The sequence below is a fragment of the Eucalyptus grandis genome, chromosome 7 (assembly GCF_016545825.1).
Source record: "Eucalyptus grandis isolate ANBG69807.140 chromosome 7, ASM1654582v1, whole genome shotgun sequence".
NCBI classification, from domain to species: Eukaryota; Viridiplantae; Streptophyta; class Magnoliopsida; order Myrtales; family Myrtaceae; genus Eucalyptus; species Eucalyptus grandis.
Window position 1 is genome coordinate 45,992,774 of NC_052618.1, and position 22,586 is coordinate 46,015,359.

At 41.1% G+C, this 22,586-nt stretch overlaps 3 protein-coding genes across 5 annotated transcripts; 1 reads left to right on the forward strand and 2 right to left on the reverse strand.

The window, feature by feature from the left end:
- Positions 1–609: 609 nt before the first annotated feature.
- On the forward strand, positions 610–9,854 carry LOC104453721 (putative 1-phosphatidylinositol-3-phosphate 5-kinase FAB1C). Of its 3 annotated transcripts, none has more exons than XM_018877740.2 (11): positions 615–2,162; positions 2,620–3,417; positions 3,580–3,733; positions 4,184–4,531; positions 4,785–5,525; positions 5,628–5,959; positions 6,053–6,176; positions 6,278–6,442; positions 6,586–8,106; positions 8,267–8,533; positions 9,373–9,854. In XM_018877740.2, exons 1-11 carry the CDS (start codon positions 1,612–1,614, stop codon positions 9,625–9,627), a joined length of 5,256 nt encoding a protein of 1,751 aa, XP_018733285.2. In that variant the 5' UTR covers positions 615–1,611; the 3' UTR covers positions 9,628–9,854. The 3 variants fall into 3 exon arrangements, with proteins under 3 accessions (XP_039173130.1, XP_018733285.2, XP_039173129.1); XM_039317195.1 differs by having other exon boundaries at positions 6,589–8,106; XM_039317196.1 differs by lacking the exon at positions 9,373–9,854 and having other exon boundaries at positions 610–2,162; positions 8,344–8,514.
- A 2,189-nt stretch (positions 9,855–12,043) lies between these two features.
- On the reverse strand, positions 12,044–13,580 carry LOC104453722 (uncharacterized protein At1g66480). Its single transcript, XM_010068331.3, has 2 exons — positions 12,685–13,580; positions 12,044–12,322 (listed from the first exon to the last, which is right to left on the reverse strand). Exons 1-2 carry the CDS (start codon positions 13,327–13,329, stop codon positions 12,263–12,265), a joined length of 705 nt encoding a protein of 234 aa, XP_010066633.2. The 5' UTR covers positions 13,330–13,580; the 3' UTR covers positions 12,044–12,262.
- A 2,756-nt stretch (positions 13,581–16,336) lies between these two features.
- Positions 16,337–20,026, reverse strand: LOC104453723 (U-box domain-containing protein 11). Its single transcript, XM_010068332.3, has 4 exons — positions 19,389–20,026; positions 18,398–18,514; positions 17,867–18,319; positions 16,337–17,789 (listed from the first exon to the last, which is right to left on the reverse strand). The coding sequence occupies exons 1-4, from the start codon at positions 19,698–19,700 to the stop codon at positions 16,719–16,721; spliced, it is 1,953 nt and encodes a 650-aa protein (XP_010066634.2). The 5' UTR covers positions 19,701–20,026; the 3' UTR covers positions 16,337–16,718.
- Between the last annotated feature and the right edge of the window lie 2,560 nt (positions 20,027–22,586).

Sequence of the window (22,586 nt, forward strand, 5' to 3'; positions counted from 1 at the left end):
GCATCTTTACGAATACAAACCCCCTTTTCTTTTTCAAGTTTCGTTAGGTAAATCGATGAAATCGATGAACATCCTTGGCTATAGTTCCTTTCGGGATTTGATCAAATGGGCGAGTTCAATTTTTCTTCCAACTTGAAAGATCTCGAAATGATTATACCACCGCACTCAATTTTCGTGCTCTTTACACTTTAAAGGTCGATGTTAACGCATTTTTGGATATGGCGAACTGCGACGAAAAAGATCATGGATGACGAATTGGCCATTGGGGATTCCTAAAATTTTCCTTTCTTACATAATTATGGTTTGACTTGGACAACCTTGGAGGGACTAAAATCTCCCAGAAAGATTAAAATGGGCAGAACCATCTCAGCACCAAATACAGAATGGGACTCTATAAGAGGGTAAAGCAATTCCTTTGACAAGAGCGACTTGAGTAAACCGAACGTAATTGACCAACGTGGTGCTAAAAATCCCCTCCTCAGGAGAAAAAGGAGACAACTTGAAGGAAACAGTAGGATGAGAGACCAAGAGAAGAGAGAGAAAGCTAGAGAGAGAAAGCTAGATAAAAGGAGGGAGAGGGGGGTGATGATAATGACGACCCAATAAAGTAAACCCGTAGAGAGGGAAGAGGAGGGGGAGTGTGGATGTTCGGTTGCTTTTTGGAAAACAATATTTTAAAAATTCAGCAGAGAGAGAGAGAGAGAGAGAGAGGAGGCTAGAGAGAGAAGTGAAAAAGCAGAAAAGAGAGAGAGAGAAGGGGGGGAAATGAAAGCAGGTGAAGCAAGAGCAAAGAAGGGAAAGACGATGGTGGTGCTGCCGATGCTGCTTCGTTCCCGGTTGCCTCTCTCCCTCTCCTTCTCCGAGATGCGAGCCGACTCCCATCGCAAGGCCAACGACTCCTCCTCCTCCTCCTTCCTCCTCTTCCTCCTCCTCCTCATCCTCCTCGTCTTCCTCCCTCGCATCTAAGAGCATCCATTCTCCCCTTAAGCGGAAAACCCACAAAGAAAAAACCCCGCTTTCCCGCAGCGTCGTTCGTGGTCCGGCCATCCTAGAGGTGGGAAGACCGTTTCTTGGGTCGAAAAGGGCGTCTTCTTTCTTGGGTCGGTGCTCTTTCCGCAGGTCTCTGTGGATTCGAGCTCGGTCGATCCTGGGATCGGTTGGATTTTCAGGGGGTTCTGTCGTGCTGCTCTGATGGGTTGTGGAGACTTAGATTCTGGTGCTGTACATAATAACTTTGTGTTGATTCATTGGTGAGCAGGGGGAAGTCCTCCATTAGAAGTATTTTGTCTCTTGGAGGATTCTTTTTATTGTTATCCTTTTTTCCTCTTTTGGGTTTATAAAAAACCGCTCCTTTAAGAACAAAAAAGAGAAAAAAAGATTCAATACCCGAACAAAGCCCGCATTTTTACAGTGGGTTCTTGTAATAGTTTGGATACAACAGTTTTTTTTTTCTTTTTCTTTTTCGGTTCTTTTTTTTTTTTTCTCTCCTGGGGGTTCTGGGTTCGGTTCATGTCAAGTGTGCTTTCGAGTCTCTACAGTGTGACGCTATTTAGTAGGTATTGTAGAAGTACACTTGGTTCGTTCTTTGATTAATTGGAGTTATTGGGTTCTATGAAATTACCTGATACTCAATTCTTAGATCTGAAGCATAAGTTTAGGTTTTGGATATCTGAGATTGTTGATTCTGTCGAACGCACGATGTCTGGTAATAGCGGTCGCGAGAGGTGTTGTGAGGGTCACGTGGATTTGACCGGCGATTCGTGTAGATGCCATTGCCAAAGTTGTGGCAGGTATCTGTGCGAAAGACGTACTCGGGGATCGGAACCTGCCTTTGCTCTAGATTCAGGTGGGTCGAAACATGGCAGAGATGGTGGTGTGGTTGGCGTTAAATACTGTAAACCTTGTGCTGAGATTAAGGTCAGAACGGAAGGTCGGAAAAAGTATTGTGAGAAAGTACACCCTCGAGATAGTCCGGAGCCACCATCGCCTTGCTTCAGTTCAGAGAAAATGAATATTTCGGTGAATAGTGAATCTATTCAAAGCGATTTGGCCCAATGCCTGGTCTCTCAAGAGAATTTATCCCCACATGGCGCGATCACCCGCAGCATGGCTTCAGTTACTGCTCATTTGGCACCAGTATCTGTTCATTGCTCGCCAAGCAGGTTAGCTTGAGAAGGTCTTCCTACATCGGTGTTTAGATAACAGTTAGTGTCCATATCGTTTATTATAGTTTGCATTGAAGATAAGGCAGTTTGTGACAAAGCCATACCATATATGGAATGGCCATTTTGGTCGGTATTTGAGCGGCATCTAGCTTGTGTTTTGAGTTGTTTCTGCTGTTGTATTATATTAGTTGTTTTTAATATTGAGCTCTTGATTGGGAAATTTTATGGGTTAAGCTATGCTCGAGTTCCTGAAGAGCATGATATGTGACAGAATCACCCCTTAATGATTGTTGATTTCTTCTTGTGTAGTGTAACCTGACAATATTCATATGATGAGTACATTGATTGAAATTGCCTTTGTAGTAGTCATAAACTTTAATGAATCTAGTGTGAATTTATTCCTGAAGTACCTGAAATTTATGTGAAACAGTTACCATTTTGGTAAATTCTGCAGATACAAAAGTGATGAAGAAGCAGAGGATTCTGGGAAGCACTCAGTAAGTCCCTTGAGCGATTATTCTCATGGGATTACGGATATAGGTTCACGTAGTTTTAGTTCCCGACATGATTTCTACAGTTCTAGGTCTGTGTTTTCCACTCCTTCAGGCAGTCCCTCTAGGATTAATTATACTTCCTATAGACGTGGACAGTCTGCACAGCATGAGCAAGAGGGAAGTCCAATGTCTCGTGATGGTCCCTTTGATCCAGAAGGCATGGCTGTTTTAAGAAAGCCTGAGATAGGGACCGAGGATGTGGAGAGTAGTGATTACTGCTCGGATGATTTGTCCATTTTCAGAAGCCAGTGTGAGACATCTCAACAACCATTGGATTTTGAAAACAATGGCCTTATCTGGTTTCCTCCTCCACCCAATGATGAAGATGATGAGGTGGAGGGCAATTTCTTTGAATATGATGATGAAGATGACTATGTTGGAGATTCAGGAGCAATATTTGCATCCAGCAGTAGCCTTTCTAGTATGTTTTCTACAAAGGAGAGACAACACGAGGGAAATAAGGAGCCTTTAAGAGCTATGGTCCAAGCACATTTTAGGGCTCTTGTATCACAGCTATTACACGGAGAGGGAATCAAGATGGGTGGAGAGGATAGAGCTGAGGAGTGGATTGATGTGGTGGCAAACATATCTTGGCAAGCTGCAAATTTTGTGAAGCCAGATACCAGCAGGGGGGGTAGTATGGATCCTTGCGATTATGTTAAGGTTAAGTGTGTAGCAAGAGGAAGTCCATGTGATAGGTATCTATCTTTCCGACTGTTCTTTGTCTTCTTCTCTCTCTCTCTCTCTCTCTCTCTCTCTCTCTCTCTCTCTCTGTGCTCAATATTGTGCAAGGCTAATGCTAGATGGTTTATTGTGCCTGATTTATAGATTTTTAATGACGGGAGTTTCTGTTTCTGCAGCGCCCTCATTAAGGGGGTCGTTTGTACAAAAAACATAAAGCACAAGCGCATGACATCACAGTACAAAAATCCTAGAATACTGATTTTAGGCGGAGCGCTTGAGTATCAGAGAGCATCAAATCAGCTGGCTTCTTTGGACACACTACTGCAGCAGGTGGTCTTTCAACTTACTCATAGTCTTTTATTGGGCATACTAATTAACTATCTTTTGCCTGATACTGAAAGAGAGGACAAGAAGTAACGTTAAGTAATAGAGAGGAATTCTAACCTTGTCAGAGATTATTTTTTGGACTTTGGTCATTCTCTGTGCTTGGTTGTACACAGATTGATTTTGATGTACATAAGGCAATTTATATGAGGAACTTGTGCCTTCTTGATCATTTATCTTCTCTTTTAGTGCATGGGTTGGTTCCCGATACTGGAATTTTTACCTTTTACTGTCGAAATAGTATTTGAGATTAGCATTTCATTCCGATTATCAGCTACTCCATGAATTGTTGGTTTAGGTTCTTAAGACTTGGTTGTTTTCTCTTTCTATTATGCTTTTTGCTTGGGGCTGGTAGCCAAGATAAAATACTTATGTTTGAGCTTTCTGATGGATCAGGAAATGGATCACCTTAAGATGATTATTTCAAGAATAGAGGCTCTTCATCCAAATGTTCTGCTGGTAGAGAAAAGTGTTTCCTCTTATGCTCAAGAATATCTGCTGGAAAAGGAAATATCTTTGGTGTTAAATGTGAAAAAACAGTTGCTGGAGCGTATATCCAGATGTACTGGTGCTTTAATTACTCCATCAACTGATAGTATTACTATGACAACAAGGTTGGGGCATTGTGAACTCTTCCGACTTGAAAGAGTGTCTGAAGAACATGAGACTTCCACCCACTCAAGCAGGAAACCCTCTAAAACTTTGATGTATTTTGAAGGTTGTCCTAGACGTTTGGGTTGCACGGTATGTTTTTCATGCTTATCGAAGCTATATATTGCACAATTTAGTCCAGTAGTTGATTTGGCATTATTCGTTACATGATGCATGTATATATCTGGCTTATATTTCCTTGGGAATCATCAAGTTGATCTATTTATCAAGTTAATACAAGGACATTACTTTTTCTGTAAGTAATGTAATCGTAATATGGCTGAGTTGGTACAAGCAGTACAATGTTATATTTCCTATCTGCCATACCAATTATTCTCTTCTTCAGGTTCTTTTGAGGGGCATGTGTCGTGAAGAGCTGAAGAAGGTTAAGCACGTTGTTCATTATGCAGTGTTTGCTGCCTACCATCTATCACTTGAAACTTCCTTTCTTGCTGATGAGGGTGCTAGGTTGCCCAAGATAGCTCTAAAACGGTCTTTACCAGACAAAAAGGCTGCCTATGGTGCCCTTTCAACACTTTCAGCTTCTGATAATGCTAATTATGAAGTTTTTACCGATGGCTGCAGTCCAGATAAAATTGTGGATATCAGTTCGGAAATCGGAGGAATGGAAACCTTCTGTAATCATCTTTCTCATGGTTCTCTATCTCCACAAGTGGAACTCAGTGGCCAAAGTGCACTCTCTGATGCGTACAATGATGATTTAGCTCTTATTGAAGGTCTTGACTCATGTGGCTTAACTCAGTCCAAAGACTTCCCGAGATCTGATGATTTTCTTAGTAAGACTGGAAATGTACCACTGCCTCATTTACCTGGAGGTTCACATCAGGAAGCGTTGCAGGGTGGTGCAGCTGCTGAAGTGGAAAAGTCATTGGGGAATGAGGAAAATGAAGTGGCTGGTGAGTACTTTTCAGCCACTGACACTAACCAGAGTATACTAGTTTCCTTTTCTAGTCGATGTGTCCTTAAGGGAGCTGTGTGTGAACGATCTCGGCTTTTACGCATCAAGTTTTACGGGGGTTCTGATAAGCCTCTTGGGAGATATCTTCGTGATGACCTTTTTGATCAGGTTAGTGCTTTATCATTTCCTTCACTTGCATTCTAGTTAATAACAGTTCCTGTTTTAATATTGGATAGAATCTATGAACTAAATAGCACTTTTTATTGCCAGGCGTGTCGCTGTCGATCTTGTAATGAGCCTGCTGAAGCCCATGTCCTCTGCTACACCCACCAACAGGGGAATCTTACAGTTAATGTAAAGCAGGTTCCTTCTATAAAACTACCTGGTGAACAGGATGGGAGAATATGGATGTGGCATCGGTGCTTAAAGTGTGCTCACGTGGATGGAGTTCCACCAGCTACTCCAAGAGTGGTCATGTCAGATGCTGCATGGGGTCTTTCTTTTGGAAAATTCCTGGAACTTAGCTTTTCAAACCATGCAACTGCTAATCGTGTTGCTACGTGTGGCCATTCCTTGCAGAGGGATTGCCTCCGTTTCTATGGGTAGGTTGTATTGGCTTTGAATTTCTTGTCACAAATTGTTGCACGTACTTGTACTATTGATTGATAAATTTTTTTGAACTTTCCATATGGCAGCCTTGGAAGCATGGTTGCATTTTTCCGATACTCCCCTATTGACATTCTGTCTGTCCATCTACCTCCTTCAAAGCTTGAATTCAATGGTCTTCAACAAGAATGGTTAAGAAAAGAAGCAGCAGCGGTACTTGCACATCTCTATTCTTTACTTAGAGCTTCACATGGATGTATTCTGATACCTCCTGTATCATTTGGTAATGATTGAACTTGTGTCTATTTTCGCAGTTGACGGACAAGGTGGAAAAGTTGTATCTGGAGATGTCAGATGTAGTTGACAATTTTGAACAGAAAAGTATGTTTCTTGGACATGAATCCTTAGATAAAAGCGACCTACAGAACCAAATCAAGACCCTGAAAGATCTTCTTAAGAAGGAAAGAAGTGATTACGACGTGAGATTCAAGTTCCTTGCAGCTATTCTTTTGTTGCTTTTAATATTGCTATGTCCTAATTGAAGAACCTTAAAAGTATGTAATTGCTTTTAGTCTATTTCCTACATAATTGGATCTCCCATGGCTTTCCTCTGTTTTCTTAGCAGGAGCTGCTTGAATTAGCTACGATGGAGTCGTCGCAACAAGGTCAGACGACCATAGACATTTTGGAAATGAATCGCGCTCTGCGATCTCTCATAATTGGTTCCCGTGTTTGGGATCGCCGGCTACATACTCTAAATTTGCTTCTTGGGAGAAACTCTCCTAAGACAATGCAAGGGGATGCTTTATATGTCCAACTGAAAGAGTTAAGAAATGATTTGCTGTACAAGGATGGAAGTGTTAACGTCTCTGATTCCTCAGAATTGACTTCTGTGTCTGCCAGTGGATTTCTCTTAGAGCAAGCGGACACAAATCCATCATCATTGGGTCCTTGTGTCCCTAAAAATTCAGCACTGGCTTCTACCCATCATAACACACAGGAGGACGTGCTCTCAAATGGAGGGATCAATTATACTAACACCATTTCTGAAACTATTCCCACTGAAGAACCTAATCTTTCTGAGAGGATAGATTGTGCATGGACTGGTAGCGATCATCTCACAACGGAAAATCAACCTTTTCATAGTTCACTGGCTGATGGAGCCACAGCTTCTTCTGGACATATTAATGAAAGTAATAGCCCCCCTTTTAGGAGGTTAATGTCACCTGTGAGGGTTCAGTCTTTCGACTCAGTTATGAGAGTGCGTGACAGACAACGGAAGGGTTTGCCCCCTTCTTCTTTGCATTTGTCAACCCTTGGATCATTCCATGCTTCTGGAGATTATAGAAATATGTTGAGAGACCCAGTTTCTAATGTAATTAGGACTTACTCACAAATGTTGCCATTGGAGGCTCAGAAGTTAAACTTGGCTGTTAGCTCCCCACCATCTCTCATCCCCTCTTCATCTCGTTTGGCGGAGGGAGCCCACTTGTTGCTTCCACAAACAGGCCATAATGACATAGTAATCGCTGTTTATGACGAGGAGCCTACTAGCGTTATATCATATGCACTTTGTTCTAAAGAGCATGAAGATTGGGTCTCTAGTCCTTCACGTGAGCATGGAGGGGACTGGAGTGGTGATGATATCGACAAGGATGACGTTGTGGCTTCTAGCTTTGCCACTTGGCAATCTTTTGGCACACTTGACTTTGACCATGCCAATTATGGGAGTTTTGGATCAGAGGACGCATTGTCATCCATGGGGACAATTTTCAAGGACTCAAACAAATCTCCACATTTGCGGATTCCTTTTGGGGACGAGTCCTCTACAGCTGGTGGCAAAGCAAAGTTTTCAGTAACATGTTACTTCGCAAAGCAGTTCGACTCTCTTCGAAGGAAATGTTGCCCAAGTGAAGTAGACTTTGTTCGCTCGCTGAGCCGATGTCGGAGATGGAGCGCACAGGGAGGAAAAAGCAATGTTTATTTTGCTAAATCTATGGATGAAAGATTTATTGTTAAGCAAGTTACAAAGACAGAGTTGGAATCCTTTGAGGAATTTGCTTCTGGATATTTCGAGTATCTGACAGGATCTATCAGCTCAGGAAGCCCAACATGCCTTGCTAAAGTTCTTGGACTTTACCAGGTTAGTTCCTTCTTCTTATTCCGTCCTTTTCTTCTTCTTCTTCTTCTTCTTCTTTCTTTTTCCCTTCTTCGCGTGCAGGAGTCTAGATGACCCATTCCTTCCAGGAAAATGACTGATCTTTCTTTGTCCTTGTGATCTGTGTCCACGTTTGGTTGAGTAGGTCACTGTAAAAAGCCTGAAAGGTGGGAAGGAGACAAAAATGGATTTGATGGTGATGGAGAATCTCTTTTTTAACAGAAACATTTCAAGGGTCTATGATCTTAAAGGTTCAGCAAGAGCACGCTACAATCCAGATACGTCGGGAAAAGACAAAGTACTGCTTGATCTGAATCTTTTGGAGGCCTTGCGCACGAAACCCATTTTCCTTGGAAGCAAGGCAAAGAGAAGTCTGGAGAGAGCCATCTGGAATGATACAAACTTCTTAGCGGTAAGCTGAAGCTTCTAGACATGTTGATTCGTAGTTTTGACACTTGTTTGAGATGCCATTGCAAGAGCAGTAGAAAATGATATAAATTGTCTTTGAACTTTGGCTTGATGGGCAGTGTCATCTCTGACTTTTTAGTTAATTTGTTTCATGTGGTTCTTGAATTATTCGTAAACATTCAATGTGGTCCTTCTGTTTGCTCTAATGACAAATCCAACTTTATTTGATGATGTGGATTATTATAAGCTGAAAACATTGTTTGAGAGAAGGAAGAAAAAAACATTGGTATCTGTTTTTTATTTGGTTGGTGGCCTCTGTTGGAGTTTTCATTTTGAGTTCTTTTGTGTTAATATCCCACATGGAAATTTCTTTTCCTAATTGCAGGTGAATATCTAATGTAACTTTTTTTTTTCAATCCACTATTCAAACTTAACAGATTGGAAGCCACATTAGTAGATTCCATTAAGTTGAATTACTTGAAGGATGACTTTGAACATTTTAATCTAGTTTAGGGACTAGATAGCACATTAGCCCATATTTCAGGAACCACATTGAACAAATTAAAAGTTTAAGGGTGGCATTAAATATTTGGTCAAAGTTCATGGACCGTTTGTGACGTTTTCCTCAAGAGCAGCGCAGCACTAATTATGATCTGGTGGCTTGAAGGGCTCTTGAATAATCTGACAATGAAACCTTATAATTGGGCAAAGACACTGATGCTGTCTGTTACACTGGTTCTTTTGCCATTTATTTTACTGTGACCTGTCTGCCACCAAGCATTTTACCTTTGCAGTCTTAAGAATGTGGTTTTATGATTATTATTGTCATCTTTGTGGATGCAGTCTGTTGATGTTATGGACTACTCGCTCCTTGTTGGCGTGGACGATGAACGCAAGGAGCTGGTTTTGGGGATCATCGACTTCATGAGGCAATACACCTGGGACAAACAACTGGAAACACTGTTCAAGGCATCGGGAATTCTCGGAGGTCCGAAGAATGCTTCACCAACCATTATATCTCCCGACCAATACAAGAAGAGGTTCCGAAAAGCCATGACTACGTATTTTCTTACTATACCGGATCAGTTTGCGCCTTGAGCAGAATGTATGCATTCTTTCTTCCTCCTTTTTGCCCTTTTCACTGAAAATGTATTTATTCATTAATAAGAAGATGTCGAGAGGACTACAGCTGCAATGCAAATGCAGAGAAAAATAGGCTCTTTAGTTTCTCTTTGTTTATTTTCGCCTCGACATCTTGTATACGGGTAAAATTAGCCCATGATCAGGTCTTACATAATGAAGGGGTGGAATTCTTTTTGGCAAAACTTGTCTTTGTGCATTCTCTTTCGTGAATCTCTACTCCTTGAATTGCCAGTGTTCTTTCCATTGATAGCTTTCTTGATGAGTTGGTGGCTTCAGAAAGTTATGTTGTACGTTTGGCATGAAGTCATTGTCATTTTGAGCTATTTTCCCATGAGTCTAGACAGTTGGGGCATGGTCGAGTCGACGATGCAGTTCGATACTTGAGAGCGCCATTCGATGCTAATTCAGGACTTGATACTCGTCTCCATTCGGAGCCGATTTGATTTTGCGAGCTCCAGCTCTATTCAAATATATTTTGAATGAGCCGGAGCCCGTCTAGTCACGACTTCAGAGCTTGACATGACTCGATTTAGTTAGTCAAGAATTTTAGTCGCAGCTCAAATCAAATTCGAACCCCAACTTCATGCTCTAGTTAGAACTCTTAAAGCGAAATATAGTGAGAAGTTCAAATATGAATTTCATGTTTTTTGGAATGGCCTTCCTTCAAAGTTTTACTCGCAAGCCTGTTTGAAGCTTCCCACAGCTTTTCGGTGGACAGCTGAAAGCTCGCGCAACTTGTGAATCGAACTCGAGTAACTTTGCTTGCTTATAATTCTAGCCGACTTTAATGGGTTAATTGTACATGTGTTGCATGTATTTTTGTCAAGTTTTGGCGGCCGGACTCTCATTAGTGATTTCCATGGTTAAAGTTTAATCATGGATGATCATTGTCCAAATTAGAGTATCAAATTTGACCTCAAATGAGAGGTGAAGATTCTAAATATTCCTCGAATCCTCATTTTTAAAAACTCCAACTATTGAAGTAATGCGTAGGCTATAAAGTGGAAATAAATAAGGGAACTGCATGGAGCTCTATTGAATCAGAACGGATGGCTTACATTCTTGGATGTTATGTCTTTTTTTTGATAATTGAAATTGAACATACCTTTTTTGATGGAGACACATGCAGTGCGTAGAAAGGTAACAAGCCCCACACGAATAAAAAGCTTTTTTAACTAGAGACAAGTGACGGAAGGAGGAAACCTAATCTAATTTGAGTTCGAAAATTCAAACTTAGACAAATTCTAATTCAAATTGATATGTTACAAGTAGCCTTCTCATCTTCAAAATCTAGAGTGCTCTTTGTGATCTCTATTATCTTGATTGATGTTGTGTATTGTTGGTGTTGAACGTCTTGCATGTCTCCTTTACTTTGATTCTTCTTGTATTTAAAATGGGTTATTTTATTAGGCATCTTGATTATTATTTGGAAAAAAATCTAATTATCACTTGGGTAGCGCGTTACTCTAGAGATGATTTGTAATTGATCCAAATCCCTTAACTACAGTTATTGATTGGTCAAGAGATCTTTCTTGACCTATTTTCCAACCTGTCAAGTATCGAGACAATTCATCGTCGCATCTCATGAACTTGACCTAAATTTTACCTATTGGAAACTCATGATTGATGAGCTTGTTAGACATTCCATCAATGGACTTCTTGGGTCAATCATATATGTGTAACTTTTTTTTATTTTTTTTTATTTTTATCAATGGACTTGTTCAGCATTCCATAGATTGCGCTTTATGAGTTAAATGCATTATCATGGCTTAATTTAGGCGATTAGGTTCTTTGTGTTAGTGCCCGGGTTTTGAGCCAGATGTTAACACACACCCTAAAATGCAACACACATCGTTCCATTTATATAAAAATGCATTTAAGCCATTTTATTGACAAGTTTTAAAACTTCATTACATTTTTTAAAAATTTTAGAATTTTATTACACTTTTTCATGGAATATTAGGATTTATGGTGCATGTTTTTGTTTATCAATCTTATACGTCAACAATGTTGTTCGAGAAGAGAGTATTCTTAAGCTCTCTTGATCCTTAATGTGTAACCAACCAACCCATACTTTAAGTTAGCGAATTTCATTTATATTCTCACGCAAGTGACAAGGAATAAACCAGTATCGAGGCAAGCACGCGTGATGATCGTGGATGGCTTGTGTACGAAGACAAAAAGAATCGCTCTTTGGGAGGGATTATATGAGAAATCATCTAAGTAGATGTAGGAAGCGAGTAGTTAGGAATTGAAAGTTAATTTAATGAAAAAGAGAGTGGGGGGGCGGGTGGGGTTAACTTCATTTCTATATCATTACCGATGCAAAAAAATCAATGGCGGGACAGTTGAAAAATGAGATGAACCCCACTTTTGTCTCGAATATGCAGGCAAGTAGATAGTCAAAAGTAATTACAACTACTTCGTATTATTATTCTTCTTTTTTGGGTACATCATTATGAGAGAGCGGAGCACCATATGTCTTAGACAGCTGACAGCTTTGTCGCCAGTAAACCTGACTAACCTAAAAAGAAAAAAGGACATAAGCTAAAGTGGCTTTGAGCACTGCTAATTGCCCCTTTAATCAAGATCAAGAAGCCACAACCATGTGCTTATCTCCTCCGAGCACCGGTAGGAAGCTCACCCGTTTCTGCAAAAGACCAGCACTAAAACATCAATCGAGTTTACTTGAAGGGAGATAGATTTAAAAAAAGCGGGTTCGACTATATGCTTATTTCTAGTCCTACATAAATAGAACGACACAGTGATATAATACCCTTTTCAGAGCAGATCAAACTAAAGTCATCAAGTACTAGGAATGTCAGTTTTGCCCTTCTATAGAAGAAAGGAAACCCCAACTTTTTTTTTCTTTTTTTTTTGGGGGAAAATTCAAGCTTGGGTCCATGGTCGGAGCATGGCAAAACTCAACGGATGGTCAAAACTCAACGGATGGTCAAACCCACAAAACATGGCGCCAAATCAGGACGAGTGTCTTGGAGAAGGTAGACATACCTCGCGAGTTTTGATACTTTCACCGGCTCCTCTTCCGTGGCTCGCGACTTTCCAAGGACCACGTCCGTCGAACGACCCGTTCTCATCACCGCCTCGCGCTTTGCTTCCCAATCCGCCATCGACTTTACACCCGTTCGTAATGTAGAGATTCATGATCTTCTCGGCCGCCTCGCCTTCGTCCCTGCTCTCCTTCATCAGCCTCTCCACCTCTCCCTTCGGAAGCCTCATCGTCAGCCTCTTACTCCCGCCCTCGCCGCCGCCTTTGGCGTCCTTCGCCGCCCCGATGCTCGCCGGGTTCACGATCGACAGGTCCGACACCGACCTCCGCGCCAGCATTAGGCCCTCGAGCCGGTCCCTGGCGCTCATGGTGATGCCCGACCGCACCCTCCTCGGCATCCTGTCCCGAGAGCTCTCGGGCAGCTCCACCAGGAAGTACAGCCGCTTGGGCTCCAGGTTCTGGCGGGCATCCAGCGGCGTCGCCCGGACGCCGAAGTGCTTCACGGCCTCGGACTCCAGCAGGACGTGGCCCGGGTAGTCCCCGAGGACGTCCCCCGCCAGCACCGGCGTCCTCAGCTTGGTGGTCTCGCCGGATATCTTCATCACCTTGGCCGTTCTGCTCTTCTTGGCTCCAATGGCGTTGCCCATTTTTGCAAGTGAATCTTGAGCCTTGGTTCGAAATGGGAGAAAAAGAAGAAGAAGAAGAGGAGGAAAGTAAACCTAAAGATAAGAGATGTTTCGCGTTTTGTATGGCTTATGTAAAGCTCCAAAAGAGGTCACGGTTGGTGTAGTAGAGAGAGCGTCTTTGTTTATATTATTGTATGGTTTGGTGTCTTCTGTTTTGTTCAGGGTTCAAAGGTCAACAAAGAGAGGCCAATTTTGAAAACAGGACAGAATGTTTGACGGAGTACCGTAAAACGTGGCTTTCATCGCTTTCTAGGGAAAAATTTGACATTTTACGGGTTACTAAATTCAGTCGTCTTTGCTGAATATCTAAGTCTATGAGATGTAAGAAAATGTCAGGATACGGATGCTTGATTTGTGTTCTGATGCCATGTTAGACAAACCATTTTTTCTGAAAGTTGATGTAACATTGGCGTAACATTATTTAACCGGTTCCCACGGGATTTTCGGTTGATTTTCAGAATATACGTGACAGGCTTACTGTTTGGTTCGTGATGGGACTTCGCTGTCGGGACGAAACTCTCCAGAGTTCGACCAACCCTAGATGTGGTTATACGGTTGTGAAGAGATCTTTAGGATTTAATTATAATATAAAAGTTTAGATCCGAAATCGGCTCTGATTGCTACGTGAAAAATAATGGAATAACAATGACGATGATCATAACAATCCAGGAAAGACATCGCTTTCGGCGTTTTTGGAAGGGAGCGAATCTGAACGGGAATCACGGCGTGGACTCGCTCGAGGAAACTGTTGTGAAGAGTGAAGATTGTCAAACGATCATGTGGTTCGTATTGACTTTGTTGGATTCGAAGCGGAGCGCTTTTGTTGAGTGATGTGATGTTTGCTTTTTAGATTTTATCGATGAACGAAAGTGCTTTGGTGCGATGCCTTACCTATTATACCGAGGGTGCGAACCTAATTAGCGGACGGGGTAACTGTCCAAAATGTACCGAACCTACTGCTCAATGGTCCGATGGATCTTAAAGTTTTCGATTTCGCTAATTTAATCCTAAATATTTTGATGATTTATCTATATAATCATTTCGATCAATTTTGGTACGAAATCTCTATTATAAATGTCAGCAATTTTATATGATACCGATATTAGTGTATAATTTTCTTTCATATATATATATATATATATATATATATATATATTTGCTTTTCCTATTTCCCTTTTCTAGCATCAGCTACTAGTAGAGATAAAGAGGAGAAAAGAGAAGAAACAAAAAAAGGAGAAAAAATCAGTTTTTTTAATGTAAAAATTATTTATATTAGTGTTGATCATGCTATGTAAGATGGTTAACATTGATTAAACTGCCATATCATTGATTTCTAACTAAAATTAGTTAGAGAGACTATATTGATAATTCAGCTGCCATACAATGCATTTATAATTTTAATTTTCTCATTAATAGATTATCCGAAGAAAAATGAGTATAGCAAGCCTCCACTTAGGACCAGAAGCGGAGTTGCAACCGTGAGACCGCCTTTGCCACGTGGTTGATCCAAGGGGAGGTTGTACCAACCCTCCCAGTCTTTAAATCTAATCGATGTCTGACTAATAAAAAAAGGTTTTTTCATGTGCGAAATTTACTTTTGCTTCTCCTGGTTTTAACATAATTATAATGGTGATCAAAGACAGCACCTTGCAACGCCGAGAGCAAGTTGAATTTATATTATAAGATAGATATAAATTCGAATATACAAATAAAAATAAGTATTAAAAAATTAAATTTTTGTTATTTTTTGTTATTTTGATTTTGAAATTCTTTTATATTGAAATATAATTTTATTTTATTAATTTAATATGTCTGTTATCAAGAAAATTAATTTTTCTATAATAAATATTAGAAATTCTATTCACTTTTATCTCATCTCTTCTATAAGATAATTTTATCTAGACTATATTATTTTATATTTGACGTTATTTTGTCTTAAGTAGACATCGAATGCAGGATAAGATAAATTTTATCATATTCTGAATTTTATCTTGACTATCAAACGGACGTTAGGAGTTTTGTTAGGATTTTTTGAATAATTTTCTTTTGATAGATTATATGAAGAAAAATGAGTATAGCAACTTGTCGCCATAGCCCCCACTCAAGACCAGGAGCAGGGTTGCAACCGTGAGAACGCTCTTGCCACTTGGTTGATCCGAGGTTACCAACCCTGCAGGTCTTTAACTAAAAAAAGGGTTTTTTCCACGAACAAAATTTGTTCTTTCTTCTCCTTTTTTTTTAACACATAATTATAATGGTGACCTGAGACACCGAGAGCAAGTTGAGAACGGAACTGCCTCGTTTCTTCATTTCAAAGCACAATAGTTACAGCAATCCCGTACGGAAGCTGATTGTCAAGTCACAGAAACGTGGTCTGACCATTGCCAATTCAAGATCTGGTAAAAGGCTTTGAAATGCTGCTAACTCTCATTGACATGTAACGGATATGGCAATATCCAAACCCATCAACTTGATTAATTCTTGTTTCTACGTTGAATCATTAGCGTCTAACATAAAAATACACGTGACCTTTCGCTGATTATAATTATAAAGAAGTCTCGGGAAATTTATATAGAATGGTGCTCGAATTTGAAACCGTGACGATCGGGAAGTCTGCGAGGGACTGGGACCAAGTCCGAGATGGATGGATGGACTGGGGACCAAGTCCGAGATGGATGGAGCCTGAAGATGAGAACAGAAAATGAAAGTATTCACCTCGCGAGCAGAGTCTAAAATGGAGGACCGTACTGACCGAGACCTGACTTTCCCCAGATACAACCATCCAAAATTGGTAGATATTAATTCATGCAAGTTGGCTCATTTTCAACGGGAGTAGGTACTCATCCCGTTTCAGTAAATGTGCAGCCAGCATAAACTGGTAAAACACAACGTAAGTCTCGGGCTTAGGTGGGGATTTTCGCAATCCATGGACCTTTTCATTATCTTAATCTCAACCCGTACAACAAAATGATCAGCAACCATGTTGGAAACTCTGAACACAAGGCCAGCGGTGCGGACAATATAGATGTAGTATTTCACACATATTGGCCTGTATTTACGGCCATATCAAGATTATTGGTGGACCACTTAGGAGTACATTAAAAGATCTGGACTTGGTAAGACATCCGAAGCAAAAGAATAATCACAACAACCAACATATTGAATGAACACTTTCTGCGCATTTCGCGCAGTTAAGAAACGAGACGGGGAGCGATGAGATCGAAAATGTCACCTCCAACGCCCCCCTTCCTTGTCAGTTCAAGCCCGGTTTCGAGGGAAAATGAAAGAAGAGAAAGAATTTCCAAATCTCCAAGTAAACAACTCGTCAGTATCGAGGACACCCCACGCGGTTAGAGTTTGTTGAGTCTCTGGAGGAGCTCCAACAATGAAGTGGCCTTCCTTTTAGCCCTCTCTGTGCCGCTCTTGGCGAGCTCAGTCAGCGGTATGACAGCGCCAAGCCTCCCTATACATGCAAGATTCTCATTATCTCTCTTGCACAAGGATAGCAGTATCGCAGCCGCATTCTCTTTGCTCCTTGGTAAACCGGTTCTTAGAAGATCGATAAGAACAGGGATCGTGCTGGACTTTACCATGCTAACCTTAGCGTCCTGGCAGCTAGCAAGAACGGACAATATGGTCAGAGCTTCGTCAACCATATAGTGACTCGAATCTGTGAGCATCTTCAACAGTGCCGAGACAATCCCTGCCCTCACGGCCCGACCTTTGTTTCCTTGGTATATGCACAAGTTGAATAGCGCAGTTGCGGCATCCTTCTTCCCCCTGGAGCTACCTGTCTGAAGCAACTCAACTAAAGCAGGAATAGCCCCAGATGCGCCAATTATTATCTTGTTCTCATCTCCAAGTGACAAGCTGAAGAGGGTCGCTGCCGCGTTCTCTCTAGCTTCCATGGTTCCAGCTCTTAGGACTTGGACAATAGAAGGAACAGCACCCGCAAGCATTATCAGCCCTTTGTTGTTTTCGTATATCGAGAGGTTAAGGATGGAAGTGACTGCATTTTCCTGTACTGTCACGTCTTCGGATGTTAACAGGTTGACCAAAGCTGGAATAGCACCCGCTTCTGCTATCAGTATTCTGTTATCAGTGCTTCTCTTGGATAGTGATCGAATTTCTGTTACTGCAGTTCGATACTCCTCGATGCACTGGCTGGAGAGCTTCCGGACCAGAGACTCAATGTTTGCTATTTCGCCGCTGATGTCACGGAAAGAGCCATCACTGTTTTTTATTTTTCCGTTGACTAAAGCTGTCGGCTGCTCAATGTTGTGGTCTGTGCACCACTGGCTGATTAGACTTCTCAGGACGTAATTTGGAGTCAATGTTAGATTTTGGAGCTTCTGCTGTGTCTTTGGACAAGTTAGGTTGCCACTGTCTATCCATCTTTGTATGTATGATCTTTCATATGTCTGCAGAAAAAAGCGACTCAGAAATCCCGCATGATAAAATCAGTGAGGTAAAGGTCACAAAAGGAACAGAAGAAAACCTGTCCAGTGGCTACGATCACAGGATCTCTCATCAATTCCAATGATATTGGGCAGAGAAAATCCTCGGGTATAGAAGTTGCATTGGTCTTCTTTATCTCCTCTGGTTGGTTGCTCTGATCAGTGCCCAATTGGTCCCTCCTATTTTCATCTCGAGCATTTGATGGACAAACCTCCAACGATGAGGAAGTAATTGTGAGCCCTTCCATGATGTCTGTACAATCATCTTTGGAAAGGTCATTTGCTTGGGCAAAGCTCGTGTTTGCCGTAACTGTATGATCAATGTTACCAATATTCTCAATGTGCAGTGTTCCCATTGTGCGGCTGCTTGATTGCACTCTCATTCGATCAGCCTCTACCTCCAATGGCTCAGATAAGGCCCGAGACAACATTTTTGAATTCAGAGGCCCATACCTTTCTGCAGCTCTTCTCAACTGAGCTCTGACCAATTCAACCTATCAAAAGAAACTAACTTCAGGGATAACATATAGATTAGGAAAAAGCTGAAGCACCACAGATTTCCCGAGTGATACCTGTTCTTGTACTTCCTCGGAGATATCAAACTCATGATATGGCAGGCTTCTTAGGGCTTTCTCCAAATACCACGTCACACACTGAAACTGGAATGCGATTTTCTTTGCTTCCCCCTCCTTAAAATCAGTAAGTACCACACTTTCAGAGAAGAATCAAGACATACAACACCAGCCTAGCAAGAGCCAAGCTAGTTTAACAACAGCATGCAGTCAAAACATTACAAACCCAAAATGAAATTAGCAAAAAAAAAAAATAGGGAATCAAACTGCACAAACCGAGTAACTTGTTATCAATCAGATCAAATCCAGCTTTTGCAGAGCACTATTCGAATCCAAAATTAGGCCAAGGAAAACTTGAAAATATTGAAAAGGTTCATCCACGATGATTTGCAGCAAATGCATAGCATACAGACAGCCACCTTTTCTCCATCATTAAACCAAATTTTAAAATATTAAAAAAAAAAAAAAAAAAAAAAAGACACTTCGACATAAGCTTTTGATTATACAAAACATCAGCTGATATATCTTCCTATGTATATACGGAGCGCTTTGCAATTCAAAACTAATCCTTTTCATTTCAGTAGAGCTTTCAGCACGCATTTACAGCCTCCAATACATGATTGCGAAATCTTTTCACCTCTCTTCAGATCATATAAACCGCCCCTAATGGGAAGTATTCGGCAAGACATAATCAAGCGGTGGCCAAGGTTCGATTCTTCTCTGATTTTGCCTCTCTTTATCCTCCAATGTCTTCAAATCAGACCCAGTTATTCTAACAATCCTCGTAATTCAATGAAATCGCATCTTTCAAACAATGTCGCAAAATGCTGCATTCCCACCGCACCACACCACAAAGTGATCTATCAACTCGAACGCTACGCTGTCGACCGCATCGATTCGTAGCAGCAAGCAACCACATTACCAAACCCGAAGTCAAAAATGCAACCCGCCGTAAAATTCAAAACAAGAGAGAGGAGCATCATCGACTCACGAAAGCGGAAGCGGAGTTAACGAAGTCGTGCGCGACGGAGAGGACCCGCTTCGCCGCCCGGAGCGCGAGCGCGAGGTCGCACGACCAGCAGTCTCGGCCGCCGTGGCCCGCGGCTGCGTCGGGCTCGCAGGGCTTGACGTCCCGAATCTCCTCGAAGAGGTGCGTCAGCAGGGAGATCCTGCGGACCAGATCGGTGCAGTCCTTCCTGAACAGATCTCCTCCGCCTCCGCCGCCGCCGCCGCCGCCGCAAGTGCAGCCGCGCACGATCTCCCGCACGAGCTCCAGGAGGTCTCCGGCGGCAGAGCCGGCCATGGGCTCCAACTCAAGGCCTCACCTTTTCCGCTCTCTCTTCCCCTGCTCCCCGGAGCTCTCCTCCGCCGGCGAGCTCCAGCTGCGGCGGCGCTCGTTTCCGTCTCCGGTCTGGGGAAAAAGACGAGAGGAGGAAGCTGCGGCAGGGACAAGGTCGGGTTTTGAAATGGCGGACCCTCTCTCTGCGCACAATGACGAGATGGGCTGATTATATTATTCACAATGCGCAGTCCAGTGATGGAGTTTTCAGAAGAGAGAGAAAGAAGACAGAGAGAGAGAATCTCGGGGAGGATGGGGGGAGAGAAAGAGAGAAAACGAGAAGGAGGAGGAGGAGGAAGAAGACGACAGAGGATGACAGTTGTAAATCAATGTGGCTTTGGATTATTACCTAAAAAAAAAAAACCGTCCGGCCCCGAAAAAAAAAAAAGAAAAAAATTTATATATAAATAAAGAAGAATCTCGTTATTTTCTTTTTCTTTTTTAATAAAAAAAAGTTATGCCGGATTTGGGTCATAATTACTTTGCACCACTCGCAACCATCGGCTCCATTCCGTCGTAAGTAGGCAATGGAGGAACGGGCTCGTTTGGAGACACGCTTGCGTCGAGCGGCCTCACGAAAGACAAGCAATCTTTTGTCACTAGATTGAACACTTTGATAGAAGAGGACCTCCACGAACCATCAAAGAAAATAATTATTAGTCGATAGCGTTTCGAAGTCACTAATTATACATAAGCTTTGTTTGTTTTAAAAAGAATGAACTATTCGAAAAGCATTTTTCTCAAAAAATGATCCTTAATATATAGTTAACAAAAATATTTTCATTACCGATAATTATTTCCATCTAAATATTTTGATGAACGATAAAACATTTTCCGTTCATTTATTTTTATAAGTCAATATAAACAATCATTTTTACGAAAATATTTTAAATAATTTATTTTTCGCAAAACAACCGCAGCTACACGCTATAGTACTAGGCAAAAAGATCGGATTAAGCGTAAAGAGAGTCTTTAAATATTTAAATAATAAATCATACATTCATCTAACAGTTTAAGATTTTAAAATAGTTAACAATAATCTTATAGAATCTCAAATGATATCAAAAAGTACTAGACAAGAAGATTTGACTAAATGTGAGGGGGAGAGTACCATAATAATTAAGTATTAAACCACGCATTCATATAATTTTATAAGAGTTGGTAACGGTCCTATAAATTTTCGGATATGTCATAAAGTGTGAATTTTTTTTTTCTTCTTTTGCAATTAACAAATTGTGAATGGTAGGCCACGAAGGAAAGGGGAGGGGGTCCTTTTTGGGCATGCTAGGCTGTAAAGAAGGGTGTTTCCGAAAATGGACAAATGATATAATCGAAAATAGTGGTCTTGCTTGCACTTTTTTTTTTTTTTTCGGGTTATCTCGAGTCCAAGCAATACACCTAAATCCCTAGGGTGCTATTGCTGTTCCTTTCAATGGAAAGGAAAAGGAAAATGAAAAGGAAAAGGAAAAGGAAAAGGGACCTACCACAAAAAGGTTTTTTAAATGCTCCCCTGCTTTTAGAATACGTATAATTTGTACTTTCGAAAGTTTTTTGGGAAAACTGCACTTTACGTCCTAATACTTGAACAATTTTCACTCCAAAGATCATCGGATCATCCGGAAATGTCCTCATTTTCGCTTTGAAGTCAAGGTAACTCGATGTCCAAATGGAATCGAAGTTACGCTTCTAGTGTCCGAATAGAGACCCGTGCTTTCTCTTGGATCATGATAATTTCATTTGATTGGGTCGTTGAATTATTTATTTCTCTCGAAAACGCAAATTCTGTTAATCACCACGATCATGGAGGCCAGCTAATCAATCGTTAAGCTTTTATGCTTTTTTTATTGGCCAAATTCCTTAAAAAAAAGACACCAAGGTCGGGTTTTAGTGTGGGGTGACTTTTTTTTCTTTAATCTTATAAAAAAGTATATACTTTCAATCGGTATCCAAATTCGGCCCCCTCTTTTTTTTTAGTTCAATGTTATTGTTAAAGACCCAACATATCATTCCGCGTCGTCTTTATTATTTTATAAGTTTGTCTCTCCATTTTTTAAGTCCTTTCATCTCCCCTCATTCAACCCCAAAGAGAAGAAAATCAAGGACAACGAACTTGACGGGGGGGGGGGGGGGCTAGACTTGGGTACCTATTAAAGATTTGTTTGGTAATCATCCTACTATTCTATTTTTCTATTCTTTTGTTATCCCAAATTAAAAAAAAAAAAAGAATATAAATCTATATGGTAACATCGGTTCATTTTTCTATTATTTGAATAGAAAAGTAGTTAGAGAATAAATTTAAAATAGAAATAAAAAGCCAAAAAAAGCTACTTTTTCCTAGAAATAGAAATGAAAAAATTTATTTTCGAGTAAATTATTTCCGGAAACATTACCAAACGCATTCTAAAAATTCGGTGCTCTTATATGGGATCCGACGAAAAGTTTTTTTTTTTTTTTTCAAGAGACAAAAGAAGTTTGTATTAAAATTGAGGCCCCATCTAAAGTCAATGTTTACCGGGCAAAGGCTCTGGAGGGTTTTCAATTCAAAGAACACAAAAGAAAACCCCCAAATGGCCCACCCCAAAAAAGAGAAAAGCGAAAAGAACACAAGAGAGAGAGAGAGAGAGAGAGAGACTTTCTTGTGGCGGGGGGGAATCTCCAATGGGGGAGAAGACCCTCTCCTCTCAAGCCCTTCAAAATAAAGAAAGCAGAAAGTCAGGAACGGAAACCCTTTAAAAAAGAGGAATTGCTGTTGATTCGGCGCGAGGGAAGGGGGAGTACTTGGACCTCCTCATCATGCGAAAAGTTTTGAGTGGAAGTCAAAGGAAAAGTCGGGATGGGAGGGAGACAGTG